The following is a 17,553-nucleotide window of genomic DNA, read 5'->3' on the forward strand; positions in this document are numbered from 1 at the left end:
TTCATATGTGTTTCTGTGTGAGAATTTGCCTGATGATAATTTTTAGAATAAAGGTAATAAACATATTGGGAGATAAAAGTGAAAGTAACAGAGGCTTCTTGTGTTAGTGGTCTTTGCATTCTGTGTGTAGTCCTCAGATACTTGGCCGGGGGCGGGGGGCAGGTGCAAGCCAGACTTTTATAATAGGAGGAAAAAATGAAGGAAGAGTTGTAGGAAAAGCAGGGCAAAAAACATCCTTTAATGAGCTTATTAAACTGACCCCTGGAGAAAAAAAAAATAGAATCGTCTCTTTTCCCTAACCACTATCATGTGTAAATAATAGCTAACTTTAAAATTATTTATTATTTTGCAGTAATTATCACTGTGAAGCAGTAATGCTGCATAGTCTGGGTTTTATTGTAGAAAGAGTTAGTTTTGTTTTTTTTTAAGGAAAAATAAAAGCTATGGCTTGGAAACTTAAATACCAGTGTAGAAAAAACCTGAATACTCTGATTTACCCAAGACTGTGGTCAGAGCCATGGGCTGAAAGTCCGTGTTTTTGCCTTTGTTGTGTGTGCATCACTTGCGGTGGTTATGTAAGACACACCAGCGAGCCCTTGGTCTGCTAGATTGGAAGGCGTTTTCTGGGCGGGATGGTGACGTTTTCTTACCTGGTGAGTAATGCATCCTTGCTGCTTCAAATGGACTTTCTGTTGATGGTGATTAATTTGTTTGAGTCAGCAGGAACACTCTTAAATTTACAAGTATAAAACCTGATGTTTTCTAAGTAAGTTTACTGGGGTTTTTGTGAGTCTGAGATTTAAACCCATTTTTAGAGATTTAACTTCTCAGCAGCAAAGTGAACCATTAAACATCTCCTTAGAATGCTGGGTTATTGCAGTTGCTTTTCTGTGTTCTAGGCTCTAAAATCCATCTGCTTGGCCCTGATTGGACTCCTCCGAATTCAGACCTTTTCTCGAGCCAACAAGCCTCTGCTTCTGTGTCCAAAAGCTCTGGGAACGCTCCAGACCAAGGTGAGGTTTACTTGTGCTGTTCTTGAGTATTCTGTTTTGGGCATCTAAAGGTTCTGTGTATTCTTTTTTAGATAGCTTATTTTCTGGTGTGTTAAGACCAGGGACTGTGTTTATTTCCAGAACAGCTTCATTTAGCCAGGGAATTAAGGTACGAGCATTGTAGTGTTGGGTTATCCTTTAATCAACTTAATTTAAGAATAGAAGAGCATTTAGTGGGTATACATCTGAGGAGAGAGAAACATGTGTGAATAAGAAATTTTATTCCAAGCAGTTTGATTATCAGTGTGATTCTTTTTTTTTTTCCTGTCTTCTTCAGCTGATGATGGGGAGGTTCCGCTGAGGGAGAAGGAGAAGAAAGTGCGTCCCTTTTCAATGTTCGACACCGTGGACCAGTCTGCCGCCCCACCCGCCTTTGGTACCCTCCGGAAGAACCAGAGCAGTGAAGATATATTGCGGGATGCTCAGGTACTCGAGAATATCCCAGTTTTAAGATTTAACGGTAATTCTATATACTTTTTTTTTTTTTAGAAGAGAGAAAGTATTATGCAAGGGAGAGAAAAAAACAAAATCTATCTGGAAGATTAGAAAATACAACAGCATCCTGTTATTTTAAATTCTGTTGCTTGAGTATATTTGTGGTCTCACATCGTACTGGAACATGACTAACATGCTTGCTTCTGGGTCATATTTTGTGTGATTCTCTAAAAAAATACTAGTCCATTGAAGCACATTGTATTTGTGCTGCTCAGTTACCTTGTTTCTTCAACATTTGGAGCTTAGGTCATGTCAAGCAATCTGATGATGAATCTTCCATAACTGTTAGGATCCCAACCTTTGATAACCAGTCTGTGGCTGCATGCTCCAAGTTAGGAGTTTTTTTTAACCACGTGGCCCAGATGGCGTGAAGTTCCGATGAACGAGAACGGTTTTCAGTTATTGGTGCCGTCCGTGAATATGTAAAATGGCATTAAAAGTTTTCAAGTTGCCCAAATAAGAAGGGTCAATGTGGAGGAAATCGTACGGGGCAGGAATTGTATTGCATTACTGAAGTCCCTTTTATGTGTGATTTAGTTCAGAGATTTAAAAGTTTTTAATGATTTTTAAATGTAGAGGTAGTCTTTTCAGTCTGTACTTAACATTTGTGAAGTTTAGGTTGTCTGGAACATCCTGTATACCCAGTTACACAGTATTTTAATCGGCTGTTGTGTGTGTTTACAGGCTGCAAATAAGAATGTCGCTAAGGTACCTCCTCCTGTTCCATCAAAACCGAAACAGATTAATTTGCCTTATTTTGGACAAACTAATCAGTCGCCCTCAGACATTAAGCCAGATGGAAACCCTCAGCAGTTGTCAGCGGCTGTTGCATCCATGGGAAACAAACCCAAACCAGCAGGGCAGCAGCAGAGGGTCCTGCTGGCTGCCAGCATGCCTTCAGTTGGCCAAGCAGACCAGACCCTTCCTCCAGGTTCTAAGCAAGAAAGTCCCCCTGCTGCTGCCGTCCGGCCCTTCACGCCTCAGCCTTCCAAGGACACCCTCCTTCCGCCCTTCAGAAAACCCCAGACCGTGGCTGCCAGCTCCATATACTCCATGTATACCCAACACCAGGCTCCCGGCAAAAACTTCCAGCAGGCCGTGCAGAGTGCGTTGACCAAGTCCCATTCCCGAGGGCCCCACTTTCCGAGCGGTAAGATTCTTGGTCTCATCTTCACCTGCGTGGATGCGTTTCCATCCTACACCAGAGCTGCCATCCATCAGTAAACAGCACAGTGACTTGTACCTCTTTTGACGGATGCTTTTGTCCTAAGAGATTTGTTTCATTATGGCTTCTGTTCTTCATGGGGAGTTTAAAAGAGTTTGTGCTAAATGTCAGCTACTGTAGTAGCTGAAGATGGTGGGTGAATAAAATGAAATGTGAGTAGAATGAAATAAATACGAAAATTGATGAATAAAACCTATAGCGATGACATAGCCTTCTGTGTTGAATTTCCTGTGTGCGTTTGTTTCCTGCTCACGGACGAGCTCCTCGGTGAGTGGGGAAAAGTGCCTGCAGGGGATCGCTGCGCAGAGGGATGTGTCTTCACTGTAGGTCTGACCAGATGTTCTTGGTGCATAGAGGATTAGACAGCTGCCTCTCTATATGTTTTTTTTTTTAATGTTCTCTACTATATTTTAAGTTGTTCTAATGAGGACACAGTTGCTAGTTAAATATAAAACACAAAAAGATTACTTTGTGTTCAACATACATAATTTGGTAACTTGTTGGGTTCTTTCTAAGAGTCATTAGCTTATGGGACTGGAATAAAATTCACTATGTTTTAATGGAATGAAAATGGCTTTCTAGTTATGAAATAAGCACGTAATTGTGGCCCAGAATGTCATGAAAGTAATTACACAGCAGAGAATTAGTATATATGCTACATCTTACTGTTTTTCATGAGTCTGGTGAAAACTGCTAATATAATCATTCGGGAATTAGATAATGATGTAATCAGAATGTTTAAGGAGAATAGTTTTGGTAAATAGAAGTGGTTATTAATAATTTTGTAAGCCAAATGATTTCTCATATTGATTTCCTTTTGAAAATTGTGAAAGATGGGATAGTGCATGTTTAGTTTTAATCTGGACACGTGAAAGGATCACCAGTTTTCACTGATTCTAAATTGTTTTCACATTTTGATGTTTTATTTATTTATTTTTATTTTAATTTTTTTTTACATTTTGACATTTTAAATTTGGATACTACGGTCTGTGATTTCTTACAATTATAATTGACAGCATTTTCATTCATATTGGTACATAAAATAATGGTACCTCTTTACAATCAATGAGGGTTTTGATTCTGTAATAAGTTTATTATGCAACGATGGAAACCTTGCTTTGTCGTTTGTTATTTTAAAAAATTAGTTGTATTGAAGGGTGTTATGTAATAACTATGAAATTAAAAGAGGCTTTAATTATTGTTAGCTATGTCTGTTATTTGCTAGTTTTGTTTAATTAATACTAATCAGGGCTTTTTTTCCATTTCCAATTAGTTTATGGCAAGCCTGTGATTGCTACTGCCCAGAACCCACAGCAGCTCCCAGAGAACATTTATTCCAATACCCAGGGCAAACCTGGCAGCCCGGAACCTGAAACAGAGCCCATTTCTTCAGTTCAGGAGACCCATGAAAATGAAAGAATTCCTAGGCCACTGAGCCCAACCAAATTACTGCCTTTCTTATCTAATCCTTACCGAAACCAGAGCGACGCTGACCTAGAAGCCCTGCGAAAGAAACTGTCGAACGCACCACGGCCACTAAAGAAACGCAGCTCTATTACAGAGCCAGAGGGTCCTAATGGGCCGAATATTCAGAAACTTCTGTATCAGAGGACCACCATCGCTGCCATGGAGACCATCTCCGTCCCGGCACACGCATCCAAGTCCACTTCTGGGACTGCCAGCCCGGAAAGCCCGATGGAGACCCAGAATCCATATTTGCACGTGGAGCCAGAGGAGGAGGCGCTCCCTCTGGCCCCTGAGCCGGTATCCCCGGGGGAAGCAGGGAGCGCCAGTACAGAGAGCAGTGACCTGCCCGCTCCTTCTGCAGGCCTTGAGTATGAGCCTGAAGGAGTCCCAGACAGCAGTCCAAGTTTCCAGAACAACGTGGAAGAGCCAAACCCAGAAGCTCCCCCTCTGCTTGACGTGTACCTCGAGGAGTACCCCCCCTACCCACCCCCGCCATACCCGTCTGGGGAACCAGAAGGCCCAGGAGAAGACCCTGTGAGTCTGCGTCCGCCTGAGATCACTGGGCAGGTTTCTCTGCCTCCTGTAAGTACTGTGGTGTCTTGTGGTCACTGCAGAAACCCTTTGTCTTGTCACAGCTTTCTAGGTGGCTAGTTGTCACTACTCAGTGAAACACCAGTGAGTACTTACACCCGGCCTTTCACAAAAGATGGTCTGTGTTTAAACTGCCTATTGTAGCAAATGTGTTCCACAGCTTGCCCTTTATTTTACAGTTCCCTTGGCACAGAGTGGATCTTATAAATGTTATCAATACGCAATATATTCAGCATCACAAACATTTTAATTTGGGGGGAAGAACCCCTTTCTTTATGAAGGAAACAAAGTTTTGCTCTCATACCTATAAACACCATGTTTGCTGTTTCTTCTCTAGCTGGTGTCACATATTACGGAAGGCAACACTGGGAATGAAAAGACGTGGACTTGGAACTTTCGGTCGCTAGTTTAGCTCTGTGAAACTGGGCAGATGGTTTCACTTCTCTCATTGGTGATATCACTCTTTCACACTTTTCTTTTTCTAGCAGTGAAATTTATTTTCAATGTCATATTTAGGTGGAACCTCAAACTTCCAATGCTGATAAAATTGGAAGGGTTCTGGATGAAATGGGGGCTGGGGGAGGTAACTGAGCAGAGAGTAGGGTGGACCCTCTTTAGCCTCTTCCTCTCCTTCAGCCTGGTTTGAAGTCTCTGGGTATCATGGCACTCCCTCAGGTTTCCTTGTGCTCTGACATTAAGTTATTCTATTTGTTAAGTTATTCTTGTAATTGGTCCGTTCATATTTTCTACTTCTTCCTGGTTCAGTCTTGGAAGATTGTACTTTTCTAAGAACCGGTCCATTTCTTCTAGTGTGGACAGTCATTTTATTGGCATGTAGTTGCCTGTAGTAGTCTCTTATGGTCGTTTGTATATCTGCGGTGTCGGTTGTAACTTCTCCTTTTTCATTTCTAATTTTGTTGATTTGGGCCCTCTCCCTTTTTTTCTTGATGAGTCTGGCTAAAGGTGTATCAATTTTGTTTATCTTTTCAGAAAGCCAGCTTTTAGTTTCATTGACCTTTTCTGTTGTTTTCTTCGTCTCTAGTTCATTTATTTCTGCTCTGATCTTTATGATTTCTTTTCTTCTGCTAACTTTGGGTTTTGTTTATTTTTCCTTCTCTAGTTGCTTTAGATATAAGGCTAGGTTGTTTGAGGTTTTTCTTGTTTCCTGAGGTAAGTTTGTATCACTGTAAACTTTCCTCTTAGAACTGCTTTTGCCGCGTCCCATAGGTTTTGGATGACGCTAAGTTATTCTAAAGCTTTGTATATTTTGCCTTGGGCGTGTCTTCTGCACTCCTTCCAAATATTAAGCTTTTCTTTGCAAGTTTTTTATGTCACTTTGAAATAGGTGAGGGAAGATCAGAATCCCAAAATGTCTTTAAAGTTGGTTTTTTCAGAGTTTAGTTTGAAGTCTTTTTGTTTCAGTAGGATGCCAAGCTATGAATTTTTAAAACCTGGGCAAAAGCACAATAGCATATTGTAAGGATTTTTCTTTAAGTGCTTTATATGTTTGATCCCTTATTACATCTTTTAGATGTGGTAGAAGTCAAAGATAATGATTATCCAAAGTTGCCTCAGCTACTAGTTTACAGTCGACATTTGTTTAAAAATTCTATATGGTAAACATTGAATTCTAGTGAAAAAAGTTTTAAAATAGAGGTTAACACTTTTTTAACAATTCTGTGCTTCTCCGTCCTGAGGCGTGATTCTCTTTGAGTTAAACATGTGAGATTCTGTTATTCTCTTTCTGGGAAGGTGATCTATAAACATTTTCCTTCTTGGTTCAAGTGAAATAGAAGCCACTGTCTCGTACTGTTGTTTGAAAGTGGGTATGATTGTACTGTTTATGAGTTGTATTATCTCAGCCATGTAATATTTACTCTTGTTTTCTTTTTTTCAAGAGACAGAAACATTTTAGCCATTGTACATTTATGAAATACATTCATTGCTACTTAACGTTTTTCAAAACTCAGTAGTTTTCCACATCCGAAATAAAATAAAGAGAAGTATGTGCAGCATATCACACCCTAGGAAATGTTTCCACTCTGTTGGCTGTGTTTAAGAAACCTGTCTTATAGGATGTTAGATCTAGTTTTAACATTTGCCTTATTTTTTTAAGCCTGATGTATTAAAATGTAGAAAAGATGGTTAATTTACCCATGTGTCTTGGAGTACAGTTAAATTTTTAAATGTAAAATAGTGATAGCATTTTAAGACTTGTAGGACTCCCCCCTGGTATGTCTAAGACAGACTAATAATCTTTATTTTTTACCTTCATAATATGCTCCACTCCCCTTCCCCCAGGAGTCATTATGTTGGATATGGTTAAAAGGAGGGGCTTTGAAGAAGCCAGATTCCTTGGATTTGGATTCCAGCTCTGATGTTTACTGGCTGTGTGCCTCAACTTCCTTATCTGTAAAATGGGATAATAGGGTTTTCAAGAGGAATAAATGAATAATCGTTCAATAAATGTCAGCTCTCACAATTCTCAGTTTGTGCTCTTGCCCAGTTTAATAATGTGGGGTTGGTGCTACTGTATTAGGTAATTAAAGACCAATCTTGGCTAATTTTGATCCTTGACGGAGAACCAGCCTACTTCCTACTGCAGATTATACTTTTAGTGCGTGTTACCCAAATGTAGTTTTCACTAGGCTTTAAAGAGTTAGGTTCTTCCCACTTAGTTACGTGGGTTTATTCATTAAGTGCTAAATATATATATATATGTATTTTCAAAGTTCCTTTTACTATCTCAGCTGAGATATTATTCCTCCCTTTTTGTTGCTTTTTGGTCTCTTGCTTAGACCGGGATCCTTAACCTTCCATGCATTTCTTTTGCAGGGCAAAAGGACAAACTTGCGTAAAACTGGTTCAGAGCGGATTGCTCATGGGATGAGGGTGAAATTCAACCCCCTTGCTTTACTTCTAGATTCCTCTTTGGAGGGAGAATTTGACCTTGTACAGAGAATTATATATGAGGTACGATTGAATTAGTACATTTCTTATATACCACCTTGTATTTTGTTTTAAAGCTCTAATCAGAAGGCTACTGTAGGGAAACTATACTTTTGCATTGTTTTCTCTTTTGGGAAGTGGGGTTGTTGAGAGGAACTCTTGAGCATGCTCCAAAACCAGCTTCTCTGTTTTAAAGGTGTGGCTGTAACACTTTCAATAAATAGTGCGGAAGTTCAGTTATTCACTGGGGGTACTTTCCTTAGCGACATCATGACCCTCCTTTAAAAGTTGCTCAAGTATGGATTTGTACTCTGCAGTGTTAAATTACAGATGTGGTCCCTACTTTTCAGAAACCTGCTCTTTAAAATATTTTTAGTTGACCTTTCTTCCCTTCCATGGCAAATGTGACTTCTCCTTAGATGCTAATCTGTGGTGGGAAGTTGGAGGATAAATAAACAAAAATGACTCTAAGGATATATAGTTTCTGGGACTTATTCAGTTTTTAAAAACCTTTTTATAGGGAGTGCCTACTTAATGTCGTATTTCTAGAACTGTACTTGGTATAGTTTTCTTGGCTCCTGAAGGTTTTAATTATGTTTAAAAAAAACCCCAGAAGACTACAAGAGTCTCTTTCAATTCTCTTGATCCTAGAGCCAGTTAATAGTTGACAGTTAAGGTGACAAAAAATTTGAGTGATGATCACCCTTGTTCTTATTGATGTCACAGGTTGATGACCCAAGCCTGCCTAATGATGAAGGTATCACAGCTCTTCACAACGCCGTGTGTGCAGGACACACAGAAATTGTTAAATTCCTGGTACAGTTTGGTGTAAATGTCAATGCTGCTGACAGTGATGGATGGTAAGGTTTTCTTTTAAACTCCACTCAGACTTCAATTGTATCTGCTGCATAGGCAACAAATGAGCAGTGTTGTAGACGCTGTTAGAAGGGAAGAAGTATGTCAGTGCATGTCCTCATGCTGCTTGTAATCTAGAAGGAGAGACGTGGGAGACATTTTTAAGGAATTAATATGTCTTCATGTAATAGTCATCTCACTCCCACTCTGGAAGCAGATGGAGTTTTATTTTATTTTTTTATATAAAAAATTTTTTTTCGGCCACACTGCATGGCTTATGGGATCATAGTTCCCCAACCAGAGATTGAACTTGGGCCCTTGGCAGTGAGAGTTTAGAGTCCTAACCACTGGACCGCCAGGGAGTTTCCCAGATGGAGTTTCAGAAGTTTCGTAGTTAAATGATAAAAATAAGAAATGTCCCAAAGTGGTACACAGTTCATTGGCATGCTTCAGTGAATATGAGAAATGCTGATTTAAGCAGGGTCCCCCCACCTCCCTGAAACTACTGTGTGTCTAAGAGGGGATTATAATTTGTAAACTTCTCCCAATATTTTTGACCGTGGAATCCATTTTTCATGGAGCATCTTGTGGAACTGGTGTGTGGCTAAAACCCAGGAGATATTATTGTAAATGACGAATGTTATTATTCCTAGGATAATGATTTAATGATTATGATGATTAATTAAATTATGATTTAATGATTAATAATGATTCCTAGGAAAGATTTACTTCTTTCTATATGAAAAAAAGTTTTAAAGTTATAATCACACTATATTTACGCAAGTATTTTAATTATGGAAATAATTGTAATATCAAATTTACATGTATACACATATAAGTTGCAGACACCCATATGCATAGGTTTGAAAAAGCCTCATCTCTCACCACATGGCTGTGACTCATTCATTGTGGCTGTCTCCTTCTTGCTAGACGTTTAGATTGCTTTCCAGTTCTTTTGTTTGTTATAAATAATTCTTGGAGAAGCATTTTTGGTTGCACTTTAAAAAAATTGTATTTATAAAAGTAATGTGAGCCCATTGTGGAAAACATACAAAATAGAGAAATAAGAGAAAAACAAGCCATTTGTATCCTACAATCCAGAAGTAAACACCATCAATATTTTAATATATTTCCTTCAAGTTCATTTATGTATGTGTATATATATAATTTTTTATGCCTATATATTTCTTTTAGTTTAGGTTTTTTCTCAATAGGTTTTCTCAATAGGTTTTTTTTTTTTAGTTGAGGTATAGGTGAGTTACAGTATTATACTAGTTTCAGGTGTATAACACAGGGTCAAAATTTTTATAGATTATACTCCATTTAAAGTTATTAAAATATCGGCTACATTCCCTGTGCTGTACAAAATATCCTGTAGCTTATTTATTTTATTCATAATAGTTTGTACCTCTTAGTCCCCGATCCCTGTCTTGATCCCTTCCTCGCTTGGCTTTCCCCACTGGTAACCGCTGATTTGTTCTCTGCATCTGTGAGTCTGCATGTTTTGTTCTCTTCATTCATTTGTTTTATTTTTCAGATTCTACATATAAGTGATAACAAACAGTATTGCCTTTTTTATGCCTACTTTTTTAGTTTACCTTTACAACATAAGCAGAACAAATTCTTAATGTGTCACAATGTCTTTGTTTCCTAATATTGGGAGTTTAGATTATGTATAATTTTTTACTATTAAAAAAATTAAAAAGTCTGTAGTAATATTCACCAAATTATTAGTGATAGTAGTTGGGATGTGGGGGTTGGGAAGTAAATTTCTTTTGTGAAAGACCCAAGTGGAATAACACGAAAAGGGGAGGGAAGAAAAGGGTAAAGAAATCTCATGTACTTCAGGGCTTGATTAACATCCTCCAGCCCATCTTCTGAGTTTGGGCAGTGGTCCCAGCTCTTCCACCTTTACCATGGATCTGGAGTCATTTATAATACATTATAAAACATTTGAGATGGTGGAGAAGATTCTTCGTCGTGGTATTCCTAAGTTCCTGCTAACCAGTTGCTAATATAGATTGAAATGTGTATTTTCCAGTCATTTTTCTGGTCTGAATTGAATTGGCAATGGTTTTTTTTTTTTTTTTTTGCTGTACGCGGGCCTCTCACTGTTGTGGCCTCTCCCGTTGCGGAGCACAGGCTCCAGACGCGCAGGCCCAGCGGCCATGGCTCACGGGCCTAGCTGCTCCGTGGCATGTGGGATCCTCCCGGACCGGGGCACGAACCCATTTCCCCTGCCTCGGCAGTTGGACTCTCAACCACTGCGCCACCAGGGACACCCTGAATTGGCAATTTTTTTTCCAATTAAAATTGAATTAGGATTAAAAAAATGTTGGGTAAAGGTAGTTCTTTATGTGCAACTTAATTCCTTCAAAATTGGTGGTGATAAAGGGACATTTACAGGCACGTGTTTTGAGGGGAGGCCTATTACTTAGAGATGTTATGTCCTCCATCCTGGTGGAAATCATCAGGCTGGATGCCCCAGAACATGGAACTAAATATATTATTCTATCCTGCTTTAGATCAGTATACAAATTGCATGTCCTTTCACTCATGTCCTTGATCCCTCTCACCCATGGTGCTGCCCTGGCCCCAGTGCCGTCCCGACATTTTTCTTTGTGGCTGGAATTCTCGGATGGGCTCAAGCATCTATGTTTAACTCATTTTTTAAAATCTGTGAAAGCAGTTTTCAGGAGAAAGGGCCTGGTGGGTGACAGGCTGGAGAGCTCTCTCTGCGGATGCCGTGTTGCGGGAGGTGTCGTCCCGTGTAGGAAGGCACCCCCAGCCCTTGCTTTGTCCTCGTCCACAGGACCCCGCTGCATTGTGCTGCGTCCTGTAACAGCGTCCAGGTGTGTAAGTTTTTGGTGGAGTCCGGAGCCGCTGTGTTTGCCATGACCTACAGTGACATGCAGACGGCTGCTGATAAATGTGAGGAAACGGAGGAAGGCTACACCCAGTGCTCGCAGTTTCTTTACGGTACGGAACAATTCGATTTACGTGCACTGATTACTGCATTCATTTATCCTTTATCTCTAGGGGATCGTTCCAAAGGGTTTTTATTATTTGGGAAAGCATTTTGTGTTGTACATAGTCCTGGGCATTGAAGATAGGGCAGCCTCGATCACAAACATGAATGCAGCTTTTGTGTGTGCCTAGAAGCGGCTGTTATCAGGGACATCTTCAGAGACAAAAGACAGTGATGCAGCCTTGGACCTAGCGGGGTTAATAGCTTTTGACCATCGAAAGATCCTCTAGTAAGACTTCAGTACTTAGCGAGTGATGCTGTGTCTGTGCAAATAAGTAAACAGAACCCCCCCGCAAGATGATCAAGAGAAATGCAGGGTTGGAATAAGAATCCACAGATCCAGGTTTTCCTGCTAAATCAGACTTGTCGCAGAGGAAAAGAAAGGCAACACCATATTTTAGGACTGATTTTTTTGACTCTTTTGTTCTCTTGTTTTTGCGTTTATGATTCTGATGCATCCCATCAGCTCTGTCCCTAGAGAAAAAAGGACTTGAAGTTTTAGACGGATATATGTTGATTGGCACTGTTGTTTACAAGGAAAATTTTTTTTATTTACAAGTCTTAGAAGTTGAGGTTAATGTTTCTTTTTAGTCTGGCTTGAGAGAAATGGAGAAGGGGAAACGACAGAGACAAATGAGGAGGTACGTCCCAGGACCCCAGACCACTCAAGCATCAGGCATGGAAAGATGCCTGAGGTGAAACGTCTTCTCTGTTTGACTGTTTTCCGAGTCTCACTAGGCCTGTTTTCAGGCTCTCGGAGAGAAGGGAGGGGGGTCAGAGGGAGAACCACAGACCGCAGGTTCTCTTCTTCATCTCTCAGCTCTTAGGTTTTATCATTGATATTTATGAACACTCTGTTATGTTCTGAACTCTACATCAAAGAATAATTTTGACATATGAACACATTTTGAAATCAGTATCTTATATTAATATGTATTTTGTTACATTAAACGTATTGGCGATCGAGCTATATGTAAGTATGGGATATGATTTTTTTAAAAACATTTAGGGACATTTGATCAGAGATTTTTTAAATTTATGAAATACATCGTGGATGCCGAGAGCATTTCTGACATAGATGTGCCGTTTAAGTAATGATGATACTAGATTAACACAGTGAAACATCCAGGTATCCAGCTTGGGAAACAGAACGTGAGCTCTGTCTGCCGTCAGCAGGGGCCCTGCCCTGATGTAGCTCCTGTCACATCTGTGGTGACTGCCCCCTTGAATTTATAAAAATAGGTATGTCACCTCTGTATGAATCCTACAACTGAAATTGTTTAGTTCTGCCCGTTTTTGACGTTCATATAAAATAACCACACTGGTGATTCTGTGGCTTTTTTCATTCACCATATGGTTTTTGAGATGCATCTCTGTTGCTGCCTGTAGCTGTTGTTTCTTTTCCCTGTGCTACTGTTCCAGTTTGGGACTCTACTACAATTTATCTTTCCATTCTACTTTTGGAAGGTGTTGGGTTATTTCCTTTATTTATTTATTCATTCATGCATTCAATTATAAACATGGCTTCGGCCACCATTTTTGTCCTTAATTTCTGGTGTCTCTCTAGAAGTAGAATAGCCAGGTCACAGGAATGCACGTCAAGCAGAGAATACCTTTTGCTCTGTGTTCTCTTTGACCTTTGGTGGATTTGGAATCCTGTCTCATTGTGCCTTTAGTTTGCATTTCCCAAACAGCCAGTGAGATGGAGCATGTTTTTAGGACCCTCAGAAACTTTTGAAAATTGTTGATTCATAACTCTTAGTTTGGTAAATAGCAAAGTAATGAGAAATTGTCTTCCATGCCTATTGGTTTCCTGGAAATGAGACTCAAGTTGTTATGTGGAGTGCACCATTCTGATCCCAAACAGATAACGAGTCTGGCGTGCTTTAAAACTTGGTGGAATTACAGTTACATCAAGTATAACTTGAAAGTTGGAAATTTACTTGTCCCCATGAGTAGAAACCTGACCATTTAGATACGCAGAGGCTTCTTTTGGAAAAGAACGATATAATTTCTTGTTTTGCCCAGAGTGAGAGGTAGTGTGTGCTACGTCATATTAATTGACACAGGAAAAATAAGTTCATAATAATTTAGGTTCGCAAAAGTTGAGAAAGCCAACTGTTCACAGGCAAGCAGGTATTTTCCTGGCTTTTCTAAAAAGGTGACAATGATAATGACCTCCGACTTGCTCAGGACATTGTTGTCTAATTCTTCCTCCCCTTATCCCATGTTGCCTGCCTGTTGATGATTGTGACTGCTTATTAGCATCGCCTTATAGGATAGGAAGGTATAAATGGAGAAAGGTAAAACCTAAAGCCCTAGTTTATTTGCAAATCTGTTATTAACTCTGGTAAGAAGTGGACATTTGGGGATTTTTTTTCCTTCCCCAGTTTGTGGATTTCAATATCTTTTAGAATTCTGATTCTTATGATTTTAGAGTTGACTATATGTGAACTTTTATATCCTGTCTAATATACCTGGAACATACCTGGAACATATTTCTATGTTCTAACATTTTCTAATTTTTTTTCTTTTATCTTTCCCTATTTGGAAATTGATAGAGACCACTTTAATAGGCACAACACTCTGGTCATTTTTCTCTGTCTGCTTTAAGTTTTAGGTAAAGAACAAAAATGATTCCAGAGTTCCTTGGTGATTACACTTAGTGAATAGGCTAAAACTGGACAGATGTTTCATTAACTTTTTTAATATCCTAGACTGGAACAGTTCTTTTTTTATTCCTGGGTTTGTAATCGTTTTGTATTCTGAGTAAGAGAAGTTTTGAGAGCTGCTTATAAGGTGTTGGTTAGTTTTTAGAGCTAGTTTAGAGATGACAGCATATGTTACCTTGTCTTTTATGTGTTCCCTCTCCACGGCTGGCCTTCCTCTGCTCCCCCTGGCCCCGGGAAGTTTATTTATTGAATGGTTAATGTAGTAGTTCTGCCATTCCAGCAGGTCCCCATTTCTTCTCATTTGGTTTTATCGAGTGACAAGTTCTGAGCGTGGTATCCTCTGAGTTACATGTATTCTGTTCTGTATCTTACATGACTTCAGGAGTTCAGGAGAAGATGGGCATAATGAATAAAGGGGTCATTTATGCCCTTTGGGACTATGAACCTCAGAATGACGACGAGCTACCCATGAAAGAAGGAGACTGCATGACAATCATCCGCAGGGAAGACGAAGATGAGATTGAATGGTGGTGGGCCCGCCTGAATGACAAGGAGGGATACGTTCCACGCAATTTGCTGGGAGTAAGTGAAGGATGTGTTTTTTTTAAACAATTTTTATTTCTTTAATGTTGTATCTATTTTATGTTATTTATTTGTTTATTTTTGGCTGCATTGGGTCTTCATTGCTGTGCGTGGGCTTTTCTCTAGTTGGGGCAAGTGGGGGCTACTCTTTGTTGCAGTACATGGGCTTCTCATTGCGGTGGCTTCTCTTGTTGTGGAGCACGGGCTCTAGGCGCGTGAGCTTCAGTAGTTGTGGCGCGTGGGCTCAGTAGCTGTGGCTCACGGGCTCTAGAGCACAGGTTCAGTAGTTGTGGCGTGCAGGCTCATTAGCTGTGGCTCGCGGGCTCTAGAGCACAGGCTCAGTAGTTGTGGCGCACGGGCCTAGTTGCTCCGTGGCATGTGGGATCTTCCCGGACCAGGGCTCGAACCCGGGCCCTGCATTGGCAGGTGGATTCTTAACTGCTGCGTCACCAGGGAACTCCCTGGATTTGTTTAAGTCAGGATTTCCGAATCTGCTAGGGAGCTTGAACGGGGCACCAGAGACAAGATTCTTTGTTCTTTCTCTACCGTTGGATTTTAAGTTTCATAAAAACCAAGAAAATAATCAAATCATATCAGCACATGTAATCCAATAACATGTCTATATTAGCCTGAAGGGACTGCTGTCAGTGGGCAGACATTCTTGGTGGGGGGAGTATTTTCAGGGAACGGCTAGTAGAGTTGGACAGAGTCTAATATACAACAAATGGGAGATACTTTCACTGTATTGTCATCAGCTGTCAGACATGTCAGACATGGTCTGTGCCCGCAGAGAGCTTCTATCCCACTCGAGGCCCTGAACCAGGGCTCTGTCTGGGGTCATCCCGCTGTCCGGACATTACTCTCTGTGGAGCTCGTTAAAATGACCCCGGTGTTGGGACCTGGAGCTTGGATTCTGGCCTGTATCTCCTCCTCCTGACTCTTCTCCTTTGTGGTTTGATGTGCAGTATAAATGACATCATATATCCTGACTGCTGTCTTCCTGGTAGCAAAATTTACTATTAGATAAGCATTTGGGGTTTGGACAGTATTCATTCGTGTGATCATACTATAAATGATAAAGAGTAGTGAAACTGAAAAAAACAATTAAGCCATGGAGCCCGTTAAAAAAATCTTTCCAATTACCAGACGAAAGTAGAAACGTAAAGGTAGTTCTCTTTTGAGCCCTCCTGTTTGCTTCTACAAAGCCTTTAGCGCCAGAGAAACATAATCTCTTGCGTGCAGCCGCTTTCCTTCTTTAATGAACATCAAGAGCAGACAGGCACTTACTTCTACTTTTTGTAATTTCTTATCTGGGAAAAGCTCTACCTCTTAGAAGTAGTTGCTTATTTGAATCTTAACTGAATTTTCTGACAAAGAGGTCCAGTGGTGAATGAAGCATGGGGAGAATGATTTGTTCCCAAGTGTGGAAGCAGCTGATCAGAGACCAGGCTCTGCTTCCTGTGTGGCTTTCAGAGGTTCTGGAATCAGTGGACTGGATTGAAGATTTTCATTTTAATCGGACATTTAAATATTCTCGCTTCTTTGGAGATCTTTCCTGGGTAGAAGTGGCCTCTACACAACTTCTTTGGGTTCCTTTTGAGGTTTTTTTTAAAAAAGGAAATTGCGTAAATGTTTTAGTCAGAGGCTCACATACAAGTGTAGATAATTATATTGGCTAAAATATCTTTCCTCACAGAGAAAAACAACCCTTGATAATAACATTGATCCCTCGGTTAACTTTTCAGTTTTGGCTGGAAGTCTGACTTGACTTTCCTTCTTCAGTAAACCTTTTTTTCCCTTTGTCTAGGGGAGGGGCAGGAGGAGGGGCTTTGTTCTGTTTGCCAGTTGAGTGACTAGTTTGACTTGCTCGTGGCTTCATGAACACTCTCCTTGCCCGCTCTTGTTATGGAAAACACAAAACCACCAAATCCTAAAGCAAAAAACTCCACTTATCCTTCCTCAAATCTGTAGACTTTTAGTCTGTGGCATTTGGTTCCTGATAGCCTCAAGTCCCATGACACCGTGTGACGTCCATTGTGAATAAAGTTAAAATAGAGACTTTTTAACCTCTTATCTTTTCCCTTGGAATGGAAGCTCCCAGCATTGGAGCTTATAGCGTATTGCAAGTCACCTCTAGTCCTTTGTGGTCCTTGTTGGACTTGATTTACAGTTCAGTAGGCTGTGTAGATGGAGTTAATGCTCAGAGCATCCTGGATTTTTTTTTTTTTTTCTTTCGGTACGCGGGCCTCTCACTGTTGTGGCCTCTCCCGTTGCGGAGCACAGGCTCCGGACGCGCAGGCTCAGCGGCCATGGCTCACGGACCCAGCCGCTCCGCGGCATGTGGCATCTTCCCGGACTGGGGCACGAACCCGTGTCCCCTGCATCGGCAGGCGGACTCTCAACCACTGCGCCACCAGGGAAGCCCGCATCATGGATTTTATATCACTGCACCATGGCGTTGTCCCTGTTGAGGGAACCCCTGTGACCTTTGAATGTCCTTTGTGCAGGAGTTGGTAAATATGAATCTTTGGGCAGCTCTGGGTGTTTCACATGGCAGAGAGTTCTTTCTTTGGTTTAATTTCTTTCTTGTAACATCAGCACCCGTCTCTACCCCCCATATTTCTTGAAAATGTGTTA

At 40.5% G+C, this 17,553-nt stretch overlaps 1 protein-coding gene across 3 annotated transcripts in view; it reads left to right on the forward strand.

Annotated features, from left to right (window-relative positions):
* The window catches only part of TP53BP2 (tumor protein p53 binding protein 2), a 194,343-nt gene that overhangs the window by 175,792 nt on the left and 998 nt on the right, over positions 1–17,553 (forward strand). For all 3 annotated transcript variants that reach the window (XM_082615459.1, XM_082615457.1, XM_082615458.1), the window contains 8 exons: positions 900–1,013; positions 1,330–1,478; positions 2,232–2,697; positions 4,046–4,821; positions 7,666–7,803; positions 8,506–8,639; positions 11,447–11,613; positions 14,717–14,916. In XM_082615459.1, coding sequence (XP_082471585.1) covers positions 900–1,013; positions 1,330–1,478; positions 2,232–2,697; positions 4,046–4,821; positions 7,666–7,803; positions 8,506–8,639; positions 11,447–11,613; positions 14,717–14,916 — 2,144 coding nt within the window. The remainder of the gene's footprint in view (positions 1–899; positions 1,014–1,329; positions 1,479–2,231; positions 2,698–4,045; positions 4,822–7,665; positions 7,804–8,505; positions 8,640–11,446; positions 11,614–14,716; positions 14,917–17,553) is intronic.

The sequence above is a fragment of the Mesoplodon mirus genome (genome assembly GCF_964341445.2).
Source record: "Mesoplodon mirus genome assembly, chromosome: 3".
NCBI classification, from domain to species: domain Eukaryota; kingdom Metazoa; phylum Chordata; class Mammalia; order Artiodactyla; family Ziphiidae; genus Mesoplodon; species Mesoplodon mirus.